The 17,737-nt window shown below is 37.9% G+C and overlaps 1 protein-coding gene across 1 annotated transcript in view; it reads left to right on the top strand.

The window, feature by feature from the left end:
- Positions 1–17,737, top strand: part of Smc1b (structural maintenance of chromosomes 1B) — a 62,512-nt gene that overhangs the window by 35,929 nt on the left and 8,846 nt on the right. Inside the window, exons 16-19 of the mRNA XM_032890901.1 lie at positions 5,804–5,945; positions 6,957–7,102; positions 8,236–8,389; positions 13,637–13,732. Of these exons, the coding sequence (XP_032746792.1) occupies positions 5,804–5,945; positions 6,957–7,102; positions 8,236–8,389; positions 13,637–13,732 (538 nt within the window). The remainder of the gene's footprint in view (positions 1–5,803; positions 5,946–6,956; positions 7,103–8,235; positions 8,390–13,636; positions 13,733–17,737) is intronic.

Genomic DNA, 17,737 nt, shown 5'->3' with positions numbered 1-17,737 from the left:
TTGAGATACTAGCTCACAAGTACAATTCTGAAATATACTCATGTCTACAAGAAGAGATTTGCTACTTAATATTTAATGTCAGTGGACAAAAGTTGTATTTTTTAAAAATAAATCACATTGAGATAGATGTGATTTTAAAATTCAATTCCTGGGGTTGGGGATTTAGGTCAGTGGTAGAGCGCTTGCCTAGCAAACACAAGGCCCTGGGTTCGGTCCTCAGCTCCGAAAAAAATAAAATAAAATAAAATAAAATTCCTTTTTAACTCCTTACATTTATTAAAATGTAAGTTAAACTCAAAACCTTAATGTAAAAAATAAAGACATAAAAATAGTAGAATGTGTCATAAGCAAATTTTAAAAATAATCACTTGGGGCTAGAGTAATCACTCAAAGTTTACTGGTTATTCTTGCTGAGGGGCAGTGCTTAGTTTCCAGCACTGGTGTTGGAGGGCTTCAGCTCCAGGGCATACAGCACCCTTTTTTGGCCCCTGTGAACATCCATATGCATGTAGCATACACATACAAAGACACATAAACAAAAATTTAAAAATAAGCCAGGCAGTGGTGGTGCACACCTTTAGTTCTGGGAGGCAGAGGCAGGTGGATCTCTGTGAGTTTGAGGCCAGCCTAGTCTGCTAAGTGAGTTCCAGGACAGATAGGGTTATTGCATGGAGAAACTGTCTACAAACAAACAAACACACCACAAACAAATAAATAAAATATAAATATATAGAAAAACTTAAATTATATGTCAAAAAGCATGAAGAAGATCAGGAGACAAAAATGATACCCAGTAGGGAATGTACATGTATGTGTTTAGAAATGGTCAGGGCTGCCTTTGGGAAGGCTAAGATGAAAAAGAGACATTTTTCTTTTTATTAATCTAACATCTTTTGAATTTTGTGCCATATATCTCTATTGTCTATTTAAATATGTTGAAATATAGAAGTAATACATGTGTTTGAAAAAATGTTGTTAGGTGCAACGGCATGTATCTAATCTCAGCACTTAGGAGTTGAGGCAGGTAGATCTCTCTGAGTTTCAGGCCAGGCTGATCTATGTAGCAAGCTCCAGGACAGCCAGGGCTACATTAGAGAGACCTTCTCTCCCCTTATTCTTCCCACAAAAAGAGAAAAAGGTTTTCTCTCAAATCAAATTTATCAACAATATTTCAGTTAATCTCTACAATTCTTCATATTCTGTTCATTCGTTCATTCAACTTGTATTTACTGTGTGCTTTTCATGTGCTAGGCACCCTTCCTAAGGACTGAGAGTACATCAGTGTAGAAGAGTCATGACCCTTCTTCCTGGTCTAGGTCCTTTACATTTCACCATAGATTTTAGAATCAGTTTTCAATTATTATTCTTAAAAAGAACTTGTGAGATTTCTACTCAGATCATATTGAATTTAGAGACCAACTTGAAAAGAATTGACAACTAAACACTGATCCACAAACATGTTGTATATTTTAGGTCATTTTTTTATGTTTTTTAAAGATTTATTTATTTATTTTATGTATATGAGTTCGCTGTTACTGTCTTCAGACACACCAGAAGAGGACATTAGATCCCATTACAGATGGTTGCGAGCCACCTTGTGGTTGCTGGGAATTGAACTCAGGACCTCTGGAAGAGCAGTCAGTGCTCTTAACCTCTGAGTCATCTCTCCAGCCTCAGCATTTCCATTTGTTTATTGGCCATTTGTATATCTTCTTCAAATGTGTGTTACTTTTAAATTTTACAAATTAACAGACCTTTAAAATATTAATGAAGTCTTCCTATAATTAAAGTTAATGATATAAAGCATAAGATAGCATCTTAATCATCAGAATGAATTTTCCATCATTTTCAGTCATGTGTAAAATGTTATGAGTAAATTCTTCAAATATACTTTTAAAAAATGGAAGCCAATGAGCCATCCTTCTGTAGGAGACAATCTATTCCAATCTTCCTTCCAGTGAATTTGACTGTCATCTCTCAAAACCAGAATAATGATAAATTGACCGAAATCTAAAAGTAATCAACAGACAGGAAAACATAATATACTAGAATTTAAACTAGCAAAATGGGGAATGATCATAAGGACTCAAGTTTTGTCCACAGTGTTTCTACATTTTTACAATATAATGGGTAAACTATCTGTATGTAGCCAACAGTAAAGTTTTAAGCTTTGAAAGGCACAGAATCTCTGTTGAAATTATTCTGCTCCACCTTCATAACTCCAAGCTGATGCAAGCGTGCAGTAATTACATTGGATCCCATTTCTTAGTTTTTATATTATGTAGCTGTTTCATTGTTTTCTGTCTATGAATCTGTGTAAATGAAGAATCAGTGTGGAAGGGTGTTTATCTGTTAGGTCAAAGTGACCTTGAGAGTTGCCATACAAACCAAAAAACTCTGTTGTAGGACAAATGAAGGAGTGCCTTGCACTGCCAGACAAAACGTGGGTTCTGATTGCTCCGAGTCTTCCTGTGTAAAGCACATCAAAGCTTCCTGATTTTGCCTTATTCCTGCTGCCAGTTATAGCAACTGTGGTACTTTGTCTCCAGTGGTTAGGTGATACTTCCCAGCCTTTGTGGAAGGCACTGTCTCCATCATTTTGGTGGTAGACTCTCCAAACACGGTCATTTGCCTCTACCAGTTCTTTCACGGATGCCAGAGCTCCTCTCATAGTGCATTTTTCAAAGCTTTGCAAAGACAGAAGTGACAGAATCTTTTCCAGGAGTATAGTTATGATCTTTTAGTTACTAGCCAGGAGGGGCTGATTGAAGGTTGACCCTGACATGCCAGAAAAGAACCTCTTGCATTTGCATTGAACTCCGTTCTTGTGTCTCACTTGGGGGGTGGGGGGGCTCCCAGTAGTTAAGACTCACTTTGAGTCTTACAGAGCCAGTTTGTCAGAAAGATAAAAAGGCAGGCAGATACAAAGGCAGTTTAGGTAATTTTTTATTTCACTTATTAACAGTCTTTAGTTTTCAGTGTTAAATTTAGTCTTATGCCTATTTCATGACATGTGTTCCTAAGCATTTCATATCTTGTGTTCCTTAGAAAATTGAATTGTTTTTAAATTTCAGCTTTAAATTGTATGTTGGTAGTATATTGAAATAGTAATTCCAGCAAGATGAATCTGTGGGTAAAGTACATGCCATGTAGCCTCGTGACCTGAGTGAGTTCAATCCCCAGATCCCAGATAAAGGTTCAAGGGGAGAATAGTTTCCACAACGTTGTCCTTTGACCACAGTTGCACATCTGCCTCTATACACATATCTCTCTCTCTCACACACACACACACACACACACATCATAAATTATAAATTTTTTAATGAATTAAAGTTAATTTTCCTTAAACGTATCTTTTATTCTGAAACTTGGCTAAATTCATTAGTTCTTTTAGCTCTTTGACAGATTCCTTAAGGTTTCTACATAGAGAATCATATTCTCAATAAATAAAAAGGTGTAGTTTCTTCCTGACTAGTTGGCTTTTTTCTTATTTCTTACCTGTTACACTAACTTCATAATATGGAATGAAAGTGGTAAGGACAGACACTAAGTGTTAAGGGCAAAGCATTCAGACTTCTACAGTAAGATATATAAGCTTTAAAATACTTTTGTCGGGGGTTGGGGATTTAGCTCAGCGGTAGAGCGCTTGCCTAGTGAGCGCAAGGCCCTGGGTTCGGTCCCCAGCTCCGAAAAAAAGAAAAAAAAAAGAAAAAAAATACTTTTGTCAACTTGAAGTATTCTTCATGGAAATTCTCACTATAACGAATTGAGTTTCTAAAATATTTTCTTTGGTAACTACTTAGATCCTTATACAATTAGAGTTTTTAAAGATAATCTGCTAAGAAGCTTCAGTAATAAATTAATATTGATTTTCAAATGTCCAACAACCTTTCATACTTAAAATGAGCCCAATTTAGTCATCATGTACCTAACTATCCTTTCTAAATATTTTTGGATTTGCTAAAATATTCTTTGGAATTCTCTTGTCTTTTTAAGTGTAATGACCTATATTTGTTTTGTTTAATATTGCTGTGGTGTTTGGTATCAGGGCAATGTTAAACCTGAGCAGTGCAGTCTTTTATCTTCCTTTTACAGGAAACTATATGTATATAGGATTGATAGTTTCTTCCCACCTGGCTACCCACCATTATGGAAATGTTTTTAATATGTACAGTGTTATTCATCATTTTGTCTAAGTACATGTATTTTTTGGAGTGAGCTTTGGAAGTTTGTATCTTTCATGAACTTTGTGTATTTTATGAGTTGTCAAACCTATTGTCATAAAGTTATTTAAAATATACTTTTTAAAGTCGTAGCATCTTTGCTGATGTATTTTATTCATGATATTGGTGATTTGTCATTTCTCTTTTTTCTTGTTAACCATACTAAAGGTATCTCAGTGTTACAGATTCTTTCCAAGACGTGAATTTTTTCTGATTTGTTTTTTCTGTTATTAATCTCTATTATTTCTTCATCTACTTATTTGATTTTCCTTTCTTTTGTAGCTTTTAAAGATTGAAGTTTATAGTACATAACCATTTATATATCAAATATTAGACTACTAAGTATGTAATCCAAGCTGGCCTCAAGTTTATGGTTCTGCCTCCACCTCCAAAGTGTTGAGATTACAGACATGCACCAACATACCCAACTGACATCCAATTGACTGGAGTTTATGGAGCTGTCAAAATAAGAAAATGTCGGAAATTTCTTAATTTCTCAATTTTGAAGTTTATGAATGAATAGCTATTCACACTAGCTATTTCAGCTTATCAATTTTAACTTAAAGAAAAAATGAGCACATAATGTATATATTATAAAGGATTTAATAAACTGTCAACTGCTAGGTGGTAGTGGTGCACGCCTTTAATCCCAGCACTTGGGAAGGAGTGACAGGTGGATCTCTCTGAGTTTGAAGCCAGCCTGGTATATAGAACTAATTTCAAGACAGTCAGGACTGTTACACAGAAAAACTCTATCACAAAAAAATAAATAAAAAGGTAAGTAGATCTCTGTACACTGAGCTATTTCCAGGACAGGTAGGCCTACACTGAGAACCCCTGTCTCAAAACAAAAACAAAGGAAAAGAAGGAACGAAGGAAGAAGAAAATTTGCAAACAGCCAGGTTTTTTTTTTTTTTTTTTTTTTTTTTTTTTTTTTTTCGAGCTGGGGACCTAACCTAGGGCCTTGTGCTTGCTAGGCAAGCGCTCTACCAGTGAGCTAAATCCCCAACCCCCAGGTTTTAAAAAAAAAAAGTATTGGAAATTTTGGCAATGACAGTGATTACATGAAGTATAGTTTTATATTTTTAGGGTATAGCAGTTTATGAGTATGAATTAACAATCACTTTCATAGAGCATTACTGATGAAATTACTTAGTATCTGGTATTTGCTTCATATAATCCAGAAGCTGAAAATGGTACTGTAGGTCAACAAGAGTCAACATGAATTGATAATTATTAAATTGAGTAAGTTGCATAGGATTCATTATAGCTTCATTATACATATATGTTCGAAATTTGCTATAAAAAATTAAAAGGGGCTGGAGAGATGGCTTAGTGGTTAAGAACATTTACTGCTCTTAGAGAGGATCCAGATTTGATTCCCAGCACCCATATAAGGGCAGCTCACAACCACCTGTAACTCCAGTTTTAAGAGATCTGATGCTCTCTAGTCTCAGTAGACATCTGCACAAATGTGGTGTACATAAATCCACAAATACACATACATTTTTTAATCTGAGAAAAAGTTAAAATAACCAATGCATTCTGACCACTTATAATGCTTGACTTTATTATACTAGATTAGAGTTTGAAAAACAAAAAACTCGGCTCAATATTCAGCTTGAATATAGTCGAAATCAACTTAAGAAGAAACTGAATAAGATCGATACATTAAAAACAACAATCCAGAAGGGCAGAGAAGACATTGATAACCTAAAGAAGGTAATTTATTATGGGTGGCTGAGGTGCCAGCTTGTTGAAGTTATGGCTTCTTTTATTAAATAGCAATTTAGCACCTAGTGGTGCCTGATTGGGATCAGGGCTACATATTTCAGAAATATGTAAAACTAGCAGAACTAATGACTTGTTGGATGCTAAGTTGGGGGTGGGTGTGGGAGGAGCATGCCAGAGAAAGCAAGATGACTCAAACATGTAAATATGGGAGAATTCTGGACTGGAACCACAAACTTCAGAATTACTGGTTGACTTCTGGTTTGCTCTGTTTTCAGAGGCAGTTTCACTATGTAGCCAGGCTGGTCTCAAACTCAAAATTCTGTTCCAGCCTTCTGAGAGCTAGGTTAAAGACATGTTCTAAGTATGGCAGGAGTTCCTGGTTTGCAGGGTAATATAAAACCACATAACAGGGGGCTGGGGATTTAGCTCAGTGGTAGAGCGCTTACCTAGGAAGCGCAAGACCCTGGGTTCGGTCCCCAGCTCCGAAAAAAAAAAAAAAAAAAAAAAAAAAACCACATAACAGGATCTGAGACTATAGTCCAGTGGAGAACCAGTTGGCATTCTGGAAAACTCAGAGATTTTAGGAGGAAAGCCAGAAGAGGAGGCAGGATAGAAGCCCAGCACTGTGGGAAGGAGGAAGTAATGAAAACTGTTAAGACAGGCAGACATTTTACAGTCTTATGAGCACTTCTTCTGGGCAAATGGAACTCTAGTCATGTAGCAGCAGATTGAAGAGTAGATTCAAAATGAATGACAAAGGCAGGGAATGATTACCAGCTTCCAAAATCTATAGGAATCACAACCTGACAGAGCTTAGTAGCACACAAGATGAGGAGGTTTCTCTTAGGATGAGAGATGTTGTTAAGGATAATGGTAAAACTTGTTTGTATTAATATAAAATATTATATATACATAATATATATGTATATAGGTTCATTGTGTATCATATATAATTATGTGTACATATTATATGTAAACACACAAATTCTCACTGTTCAGACTGAAGAAGAATGTCTGAAAATTGTTGAAGAACTTATGGTGAAACAAGAACAAGTTAAGGAAGTGCTTGCCACACAGAGTTCCAACATTGAGAAAATTCATATTCAAATTGAAGAGGAACGCAAGAAGTTTTTGGCTGTTGATAGGTAATAAATAATTCAGTTTGAAAGATCTGGCTAATAACTTAAACTTTCAATTTGATATTATCTAAACTTCAAATGTTTATACTTTGTTGCTCTTGGTCTTCCAAATGTTCCAATGAGGGAAAGATTGGGACAGGTGATTCGTTGATTACAGTGAAACATGAACTCACATACAGTCCTTTACCCTAAATCTTTTGATCCTGATATTTTCCTGTCATCCAATGATTCCTTCTTGTCTGTGTTTGCAGTTAAAGCATTATCTGATACGTGACAAGTTTATGTGCCATCATGATGGTGACAATGCCTTGAATCAGCTGATCTGTGTCAAAATGACATCTGCTTTCCTGTATTTAACAGGACCATGAACACTTTTCTTTGGTCAAATCTTGGCATATGATTTTTCTCACTATCTAGAAACTTTCAGTGCTTTGAGATTCAGTCTCTTCTATTTAGTTTAAACAGAATCATTTCTGCTTTTCTTTACATTCCTAAAAATCAACCATTCCGCCAAATCCCTTAATTTTTATTTTTCTCTTTTTGTCCTCTTTCTGATCTTTTTAAAGGTCTTTTTCAGCTTAGTGTTAACCCTCATACCCTACTTTCAGATAAGGCATTCCATGCGTGATGGAAACCAGGTTGTTAGGGATGTAGTAGTTGACCTGGTATTGGTCTGCTAAGAAACATTCTCCTAGTTTAAGCTTCTAAAGTATACAGCCTATCTAAAGAGGAAATGCATGTTGAAAATTGTAGATTTAAAAATAAAGTATTTGGGGCTAGATATAGTGACATTCCTGTAATCCCAGCAATTAAAATTGGAAGCAGGAGAATCCAAAGTTTGAGGTTAAGTAGGGCTTTATAGCAAAACCTTGTCTCAAAAAAATAGCTAAAATAATTGAAGGAAAGCTGTACCTTTGCTAATTCTGATAAAAGAAATGTTTATGAAAAATGTTCCCTTGGGTCAAATGTGTACATACATTGATGGTCTTTCTCAGGAATGATAATGTATATAAATCAGGGACTGGCACTTGGAACTCTCATAGGAAAGTAACTTTTTCAGGCAAGTTTATAATGAATCATGTTCCTCTTTGTTGTGATTACATAATGAGTAAAGTCACTTTTCATATCTATATTTACAGGGAAGTTGGAAAATTACAGAAGGAAGTTGTAATCATTCAGGGTTCTTTGGAACAGAAACAGCTAGAGAAGCATAACTTGCTCCTGGACTGCAAAGTTCAAGACATTGACATAAGTCTTATGCTGGGGTCATTGGAGGACATCATTGAAGTGGAGGTATCTAGCCAATAGCGTAATATATGTAGTTATGCAGACTTATCTGATGTCTTCAACTGCTTGTGCTATAAGTTCTTTAACTCCTTCTAGGAAAGGATAAAGAAAAAATGTTTGTGGCTAAGTATTTCAAGATAGATATTAAAATGTTAAGCTCAATTAATATTGAATCATTACCTAAAAAAGAAAAGTAAGGTTTCTAAATTGGTCACAATGGTGTAAGCTTGTAAAGACTTGAGGGATTGGAAGGCTGAGAGGAAGGTCAAGTGTTCAAGATCATCTGGGCTATGGAGTGGGGCCATATCTCAATACATACACACACACACACACACACACACACACACACACACACACACACACACACACACACACGGAAGAGCCAATTTCAGGATCTTGAATTTTTTATGTTGTTACTTTCTGAAGTGATGTCAAGCTCTTACTTAACAGGGTCTGTCCTCTAGAGAAATTACTTTACCAGAACCTCATCTTCTGAGGTTAACAGTGCTTAACTGCTGTTACCAGACCTCCACTCAGGCATCCCTCACCATCCTACCTCACCTAAAGGAGAAAAAAAATACTAAAAAGCTTGTGAAATTTATAGTCTAGGGACAAAAGCTTGCTAAAGATTGGCACCTAGTGCTTCTCTCCTCCTACACCCTACCACAGTGCGGAGAGACATTTATAATAGTCCCTTTTGCACAGCACATCTCTATCAGGAAAAGTATCAGAACCAGCATCAGACTTAAACTAAGAAATGGGTGGGGCTGTTAACATCAGAATAGATATTTAAGACAAATGTGATTATTAATAAGCTAAAACCCCTACTGGATAATTTAAACAGAAATGGAAATTTTAAGCAGAACCAAAAAGAAACACTAAAAGAAATGAATACTTTAGATGGGCTTCCTAACAGATTGAACAAAGCTAAAGATCTCTGGGCTTAAAGATGGCTTTATAGAAATCCCAAAAGTAAAAGACAATGAGAAAAAAGGCAGAAAGAGATTTCCCAGGTACTCTGTAAAAATTACAAAAGGTATAAAATATATATACTAAGAAAGAAGAAACGGATAACAGAATAGATTATTTCCAAGAGAAATACTGGAAGATTATTAGATGAAAAATGTGGGGAAAAAAAAGCAAAGCACAGAAGAGTACCAGAGTAAAAAAGAGCAAACACCTTTGTAAATGTATCTTTTATTCACCAGATGTAATTGTCATCTTGGAGGCTTACTGCTTGAATAAGCTCACCCTTTCTAGTTCTTGATAAACTCTAGCTGGCTGGTTCAATGCAGCTGTTCTGGCCCAAACTTCTTTCCAAGCAGATTCAAACTGGCTTCTCTCCACTTCTGACTGAATTGCTCTTCTTGGCCTAAAACTAACTCTGGCACTCTGTTGTAATCTTCTGGCTTCTCATTCTCTGGTTCATTCTGTCTTCACCTGTAACCTGCCTATAACCTGTCTCTGTAAAACTGTCCAGTAAAATTGCTTTCTCATCCCCCCCCCAAACTCTGGGATGTTGTCAAATAGCCTCTTTTTCCTGTGCTACTCTCATGAGAGTTGGGCGTATCCTATCTCTTGACTCATTCTGTCAAATATTTCTTTGATTTGTTACTTTGCATCTCAATTAGATGTCACTTTCAAACATGGCTGCCTCCTCCTACAAACTAACCTTACCTTGTTTAGGATTAAAAGTGTGTACTAAGGGTGTGTCTGTATTCCAGCCAGATCATACTATAACCCAGGACATGTCTACATTCCATCCAGATCATATTTTTGGATGTGCTCCCTTGCCAGAGTAGCCAAATTGCTGGATTAAATTTCCTCTATGCACCATACAGTTCCAGCCATGACTCCTTGATGGAGAATGGGGGATAGAATCAATGCTGGTGAAAAGAAAGTGGTGATCTTGCCCTAAGACAAGCCCACAAATCTCAAAAGTTTAAAGAGGATCCAATTGGGGATTCTGGAAATATATTGACTGCTCAACAAAAGAAAGTAAGTCTGTTTTGTTGCTTTCCATGGTTCCAAGAATTTGTCTCAGTGCCATCTTGAGAAGGAACCTGTTATTTAAGACTGAACTACTTTGGGGTTGGGGATTTAGCTCAGTGGTAGAGCGCTTTAGCAAGCGCAAGGCCCTGGGTTTGGTCCTCAGCTCCGGGGGAAAAAAAAAAAAAGACTGAACTATTTTGGGAGCCTGAAAACAAGAACAAAAATCACAAGTAAAGGAGTCTGGAATCAACCTCCCACAGGCTCCTCAGCGCAAGCTCCACAGTGGCAAACAGCCAAGGAAGCATTGTGGAATGGAGGACTAGATGCTAACACACCAGAAAGATTTAGCTCAGGCAATGAAAAGTACAGTGGTTGGGCTGGAGAGAAGGCTCAGCAGTAAAGAGTACTTGCTGCTCTTGCAGAGAACCCAAGTTCAATGCATAGCATTCACATCAGGTAGTTCATGACCTTTGATCTGTAACTCCAGTTCCAGGGGATCCATTGACTTCTAACATCTACTACATACATACAGTCAAAACATTTACATGTAGAATAAAATTAATAAATCTGTCTTAGTGTTCTATTGCTATAGAGAGACAGCATGACCATGGCAACTCTTATGAAGGAAAGCATTTAATTTAGGCATACAGTTTCTGAGGTTTAGTCCATTGTTGTCATGAAGAACATGACAAGCATGCAACCAGACATGGTGCTGGAGAAGTAGTTGGGAGTTCTACAGCTGGATCTGTAGGCAGCAAGAAGAGAGAGACTGGATTTAATATGGGCTTTTTGAAACCTCAGAACATACCCCCCATGACACACTTCATTCCTTCAACAAAGCCACCCCTACCCCAACAAGGCCACACCTAATCCTTTCAAATTATACCACTCCTTGGTGACCCAGTATTCAACTATGAGCCTATGGGAGCCATTCTCATTCAAACAGTCACAAAACCTAGTAAGTTTTAAAAGAAAAAAGTACACTGGTTAACAGACCTGCTTTTGCTTGGCAAGAAGCTGAGCCTACCACATGAGGATACCTGGAGTCTGAGAGTGCCAAGCTTGAGGTTAGTTGGTACCTCAGCCCTTGGAGCTGCCTATCTTACATGAGGCTTAATAGGACTGAGAATTCTGAAACTCCAGTGCAGTATCTCCTGTGCACAGGCTTACTCTCAACAAAATGTTTAACACTTACCAGGTTTTGAAAAGATGGTGATTCAAAGCCAGGAAGAAAAAGCTACTCTTTCTTCTTCATAAATAGATCCTTCCTGGCCTGTGTTGTATATATGTACATATATACAGATATGTAAGTACATTATTAAAGTAGAACATTATATCCTGTTACTAACAAAAAACATACACAAACCAATGGGACAGAATAAAGGATCCAGAAGGAAATTTATACATTAGTCTTCATGTACTTTAACATACGCTTTAGCAGCCTGATTTTTAGTAAAAGGGCTAAAGTCAGATATTGGAGAAAAGACATCCTTAGTAAAGGGCACTGAAAAACTCTGTCACATATTAAAGAATGAAACTCTTTCCCTATTGCTATACGAAAATAAATTCAAAATAGATTGAAGACTTTAATGTGAGACTTGGAACTGCCAGGGGAAATAGAATTCTTGAAAATATATGGAGAGGTGAGGACTTAATGAAAAGGATTCCAACAACTCAAGAACTGACAGCAAGAATTGACACTTAGGTCATAATGGCTACTATCAAGAAACAAATGGCAACACGCACGCTGGTGAGGATGTGAGAAAATAAATCATTTATACAATGCTAGTAGAAATGCAAAGTAGCATACCCAACTGTGGAAATCTGTATTCTTGTCTCTCAAAAAGTAAAAAAATAGCCAACAACAAGAACCTACCATATGATTCAGATACACTACTATTCTGTTATGTGTTCTGAAGAATTAGCATACCACAGGTACACCTGAATATCTGTGTATATTTTTTTTCTTTTTTTCAGAGCTGGGGACCAAACCCAGGGCCTTGTGCTTGCTAGGCAAGCGCTCTACCACTGAGCTAACTCCCCAACCCCAATATCTGTGTATATTAAAGTACTGTTCACCATAGTCAACATGAAAATAATTTGGATTCTAATCAACAGATGGATAGGTAAAGAGAATGTATATGCACACACAAAAGTTTGTTCAACTGTAAAGAATGACATAACATTTGAAGAAAAATAGAACTTGAGATCATGATGTTAAAATATTTTAGGCAAACTTAGACAAAATCCATTTATATATGCAATGAAGTCACACTCATGAGATGTTGAGCTTTTGCAATACATTTAACATTCAGCTTTAACTTATATTTGAGCTGTTTTAATACATATTGTAGCCAGACTTTTGGATACTTTATGGGTTCCCTTTCTACCACCTTTCTCCACCCTTATCCCACCCTTCCAACCCTGCAATACTATGTTGAAGAGAAAGAAGGTTAGAGAGGGAAAGGGGGCACTGATATTGTTAGACTACTTCCTGCTGATTAGGGGTATGGAGTTCTTTGGGGGCATGTTTGATCTTCACCATCAGGACATCCAATTTTTTTCTCATTTCTCTTCCCACAACTAATTAACAAACCACAACAACAGCAACCAGCAACAGCAGCTGCCACCACTACCACCTCTCAGGACACTAGCATTTATATGCTCTTTCTAGAGTCTCCAGAATTCCAAACATCATACACTTGCAGAAACTATCTGTAGCTATCAAAATCATGCTTCTGCTAGAGCGTGAGGCAAATCATATCTGCTGTAGACAACCTCATATCTCACATATGGATTTGCTACAAGACTGGCTTCTGGGCAGCCAAGTTGAGGGTCTTAAAGCTCACATCCACAGTGACACACTTCCTCCAATAATGCCACACCTCCTAATAGTGCCACTGGCTGGGCCAAGCATATTCAAACCATCACATTGAGTGTTGATGGTGGGTCTCAGAAATGTAGATTAAAAAGGTACAGCTTAAGAGAAGATAGCTAGAAAGCAGCTGAGGTGAGAATTGAGCAGACATGCACTGATAACAGAGAAATATGTCAGTTCTGAGAGTGGGTCCCACCTGCTTTGTCAATAAGGTGTGATTACAATAAAGTGAACATAGGACACTGCTGCATGATTATGTCAAGATTGGCCAAGGCCAGTCCTTTTTGGCTGTGTGGCTGTGTAAGGATGGTAGCTTGATCTGAATGACTCAGTAAGTAGCTGGAGTAGAGGTTATCATCCAGGTAAGAGTGTCTGTTTTTCAGCTGACTGAAACAGAAAGTACCCAGGCAACGGCTGATATCTATGAAAAAGAAGCATCCATCCAAATAGACTACAGCCCTCTAAGGGAGGATTGGAAGGTAACGGAAAGATTTCTGATAGTGATTAATGGTAATATTGGCTATTAAAATATTATAGAATAATTTTTATATGGTTAGGTTTAAGATGTGTGGAGTTGGGTTAGTTGGTGGGGTTTATTTTGTTTTTATTTTGTTGGGGTAAGAGACATCAAAGGGGAAAAAAAGAAAGCTGGGATGATGATTGAGAATGCCTGCAATCCCAGCTTCACTTGGGTTATAGACAGGGGGATCAAAAATGGACTGTTAGCCTGTGTGCCATGGAACTCAGTCTCCAAAAATCAAAATAGAAACTACAGAAGTGATCCAGTCAGTAAAGTGCCTGCCAAGTAAAAATAATAGCCCGAATTTGGCTCCCTAGTACTCAAAAAAAAAAAAAAAAAAGGTGAGTGCAACAGTTTTATGTTTGTAATTCCAGAGCTGGGGAAACAGACACAGGTTGGTCCCTGAAATTCACTGTCCAGCTACTCTAGCCAATCAGTAAGCCCCAGGTCCAGTGACAGATTCTGTCTCAAAAAATAAGATGGGGCTGGAGAGATGGCTCAGTGGTTGAGAGCACTGGCTTTTCTTCCAGAGGTCCCAGGTTTTGTTTCCTTCACCCACATAGCCACTAACAAATTATCCGTAACTCCAGTTCCAAAGGATCCAATGTCCTCCAGCCTCCTTGGACACTGCATGCAGGTGGTGCACAGACAGACATACAAGCAAAAACACTTGTAAAATAGAAATAAATTTTTTAATTAAATAAAAATAAGGTAGAGAGAAACTGAAGTAGACAGCTAACCAGACTCTGGCTTTCACAAACACATGTGCACACAAAAAAATGTGTGTGCACCACCAAACATCTGTATTAACAGTGCTTTCAACACCAGAGAGCTAGCAGTTCTTTAGTTCTCTGAACACCAGCTAGAAATGTTAAGAGTTCAGTCCCAATCTGGCACTGTCTAGGGTAGCATCAAATTCCACAAGTTCAGGGCACAGACTGTTTGGATGCCAGTCACCCAGGGGTGCCTTAACCCTTGAGTATGGTAATTTGCCAGAATTACACACAGAGTTCAGAGTAATAATTTATTCTACATTTGCCAATTTGTTATTGAATGTCAGAGATGGAAAGGAAAGGACACGGCTGCTCCTAGGTATAGTGGAAGAGAAGGTTTATTGTAGTTGTGTGGGATAATAGACAGAGGCAGGGATATGTGGGAGAATCCAAAGTGGACATGACCAGACTGAGCTGTTCCATGTGAGGAGTAGGGAGGGAAGGTAAGGAGAGGGGAGAGAAAATTGGGTGCAGCAAGGAAGCCCAATGGTACAGAGAGCAAGTAACCAAAATGGTTAAATTATATATGGAAGAGCAGCTCAGCCTCCTGGACTGGAGAGTTAAAGGTAGGGGCTGGTTATTCCAGCCAGGTAGGCGCCCTGTATCAGGTAGGGACTGACGGATGCAGGGAGATCGTTCAGGATCCACTTTACTGTGTTAAATAGGTTCCTCAGACGTTTGTTCCAGGTTTGAAGCCAACAGTTATAAAAGATAACATGGGAAGAGCCAACTGGAAGAGCTGTACAGGACAGGGATGCAGGAGGTACAGAGCTCCCATGCATTTTTGCCTCCTTTAGGTGTGCTGCCCTGCCAGCCAGTCAATGTGTCCCCCAAACTGGATGTCCCTCTCTCAGCTGGTAACTTTGGTGATTAAACAGAATCCCTAGCTTCTCTTCATTCCCATTGAAGATGTGCTGAAAGTTACAAGCTTCTAATGCCATTTGGTACACCTAGCAATCAGTGTTCATCCTACAAATTTCAGTTTATTAGCATTAATTTAGGTTACAGTGAAAGGGGAAGATTGTGAATAACAATAGCAACTCCTTTTGTCTTATCTCTCAAGAAATGCCAAGCTATGAGCCTGGAACCACTTCTAATACCAAGTATCTATTACAAAATAGCAGGAAATAGGTAACTTTTTTTAAATGAGACAATCATGATTTAGGCCAGCTGACCTTGAACTCATGTGCACACTGTGAGTACTACTATTTGGGCTACCTACCTACATTACCAGCATCTTCAGAGAAGTGAACCTACCTTTGGGCTAGTACTGTTCTAAAACTGAAGTTGTTTCTAGAAAGCCTAAGCCGTTGTCTCCTGGTTACAGTGTGATTTAAACAAGGTCCCATGTTCATTCCTGAGCCAGTAACTTGGTAACCTTAGCCTTTCTCTGAGTCATTACTATTCCTACTCTACTATTCCTAGTCTCTTAGCATTTCCACACAGGTAAGAGTGACTCATCTTCTCAAAGCATGGCTAGGTTGAAAATCGAGAGTGATGTTGAGTAGCCAGCCCCACATCTTTAAACATGTTAATATACTTGGGAGACTTAATGGATTCTTTGATTATATCTGTGTCAGCTTTTTTCTTCTCTGCAGTTTTTATTTACTACTTTCTTATTTTGCTTTAGTTTAGAAAAATCTTTCCTACCTCATTATCCAGTAAATTCTTTTGTGTTGATGAAGTATATGGGTTTTTTTGTTGTTTTTCGAGACAGGGTCTTGTGTAGCCCAGGCTGGTCTCAAACTCACTATGTAGTTGAAAATGACCTTGAACTTAATATTTTTGTTTCCACTTCCCAGGTACTGAGTTTAGAGGCATGTCCCACTATACCCAGTGTATAAAGTGCTAGGGATGGAACCCAGGCCTTTGTCAACACTAAGCAAGTGCTCTCTACTACCTGAGATACTGCCACAGCATATGTCTTCTTTAGTTTTCATTTGCCTGCCTGGTCAGATTATATAAAGACAGCTGTATAGAGATAGAAGACAGAGAGAGAGGTTTCTTCTGACCTTAGGTGCTTATTCATGGGGGATGGAGGGCACTTTTGTCATCTATATGTGTAGATGGCCAAATGCCTACAGAAGATCACATGCCACCCCTTGTAGGGATAGAAATGACTAACATAGCCCCAAAGGGAAGCTGGGAAACTACTGTTTCCAACTTCAAGAGGATATTTAAAAATGTAGAATGTTATAACTGTTTTCTGCTAAGATGTCTTTGTCAGAGGGGGAAAGTACTGGTCCCATTGAAGAGGAGGTCCTCTGGTCATGAAGCAGGAGAGAGTCTTGATTGGCTATGTGGATTAGGTGATTGCCATCCTATGTTCCTGGAGAGGCTTGGAAAAATGGAGGGCTGTAAGCAGATGATTTTGCTACAGACTAGAATTGAAAGATTTTCCTGAAAGGTTGAAGGAACCAGAGGCAGGGGAAATGGAGTGTAACAGTGAGAGAAAGTGTTGATTCAGGGTGACAGTGACTAGTCCCATTGCCAGAACTGTTGCACCAAAACAAGTTAGCATAAGAAGCAGGGAGCTACAGAGCATCAAAGAAAGGGAACAAAATAAAATAGAGGACTAATGTAAAGAATAATATCTCGCCTGGGGTAAAAGTGATAAAGGTCCCTTTTAGCCAGAATTTCTCCACAGCATCCAAAAAGTCTTTTTACAGGTGAGTCAGGAACAAGTGGGGTTGTTTTGGAGTCAGAGCTATCAGGAAAACATATGTAAAACATTTTCTTTGTGTATAAGAAGTTTAGTAGGGAAAACATTTAAAAGACATGGTGAAACATAGGTACGAGACTAGTAAGGAGGAAAGAATGGGCATGGAGAGGAACCAGTGAGGGAAAAAAACAGAAATAATTTTTGTTTGGTGTTTTCAAGCCCCATTTCAAATCATTTAGGGTTTGTTGGCATGGAAGCAGCATTGCTTGAAGAGGGCATAAATCCCATCCTTAGTAGTCAGATCTAGTCCTTTTTAATTTTGGAGTACTGCCGCAGTCAAGGAGTGAGGCTGGGCTTGAAAAAGAAGATGGTAAGCTGTTTGGGCTGACGAAAATTGTTATACCTATATTCCAAGATTATTTAGTAAATGTATTTTATATTGCCAGGCTATATAAAAAGACATTTTAGTTCTAAATTGCATTCTACCAAAAGAAATGATTTTTAATCTTAATAAAAAAGGTATACTCCC

The sequence above is a fragment of the Rattus rattus genome, chromosome 1 (genome assembly GCF_011064425.1).
Source record: "Rattus rattus isolate New Zealand chromosome 1, Rrattus_CSIRO_v1, whole genome shotgun sequence".
Lineage (NCBI taxonomy): Eukaryota > Metazoa > Chordata > Mammalia > Rodentia > Muridae > Rattus > Rattus rattus.
The sequence above is the reverse complement of the archived record's forward strand: the minus strand, read 5'-3'. Positions and strand labels throughout refer to the sequence as shown.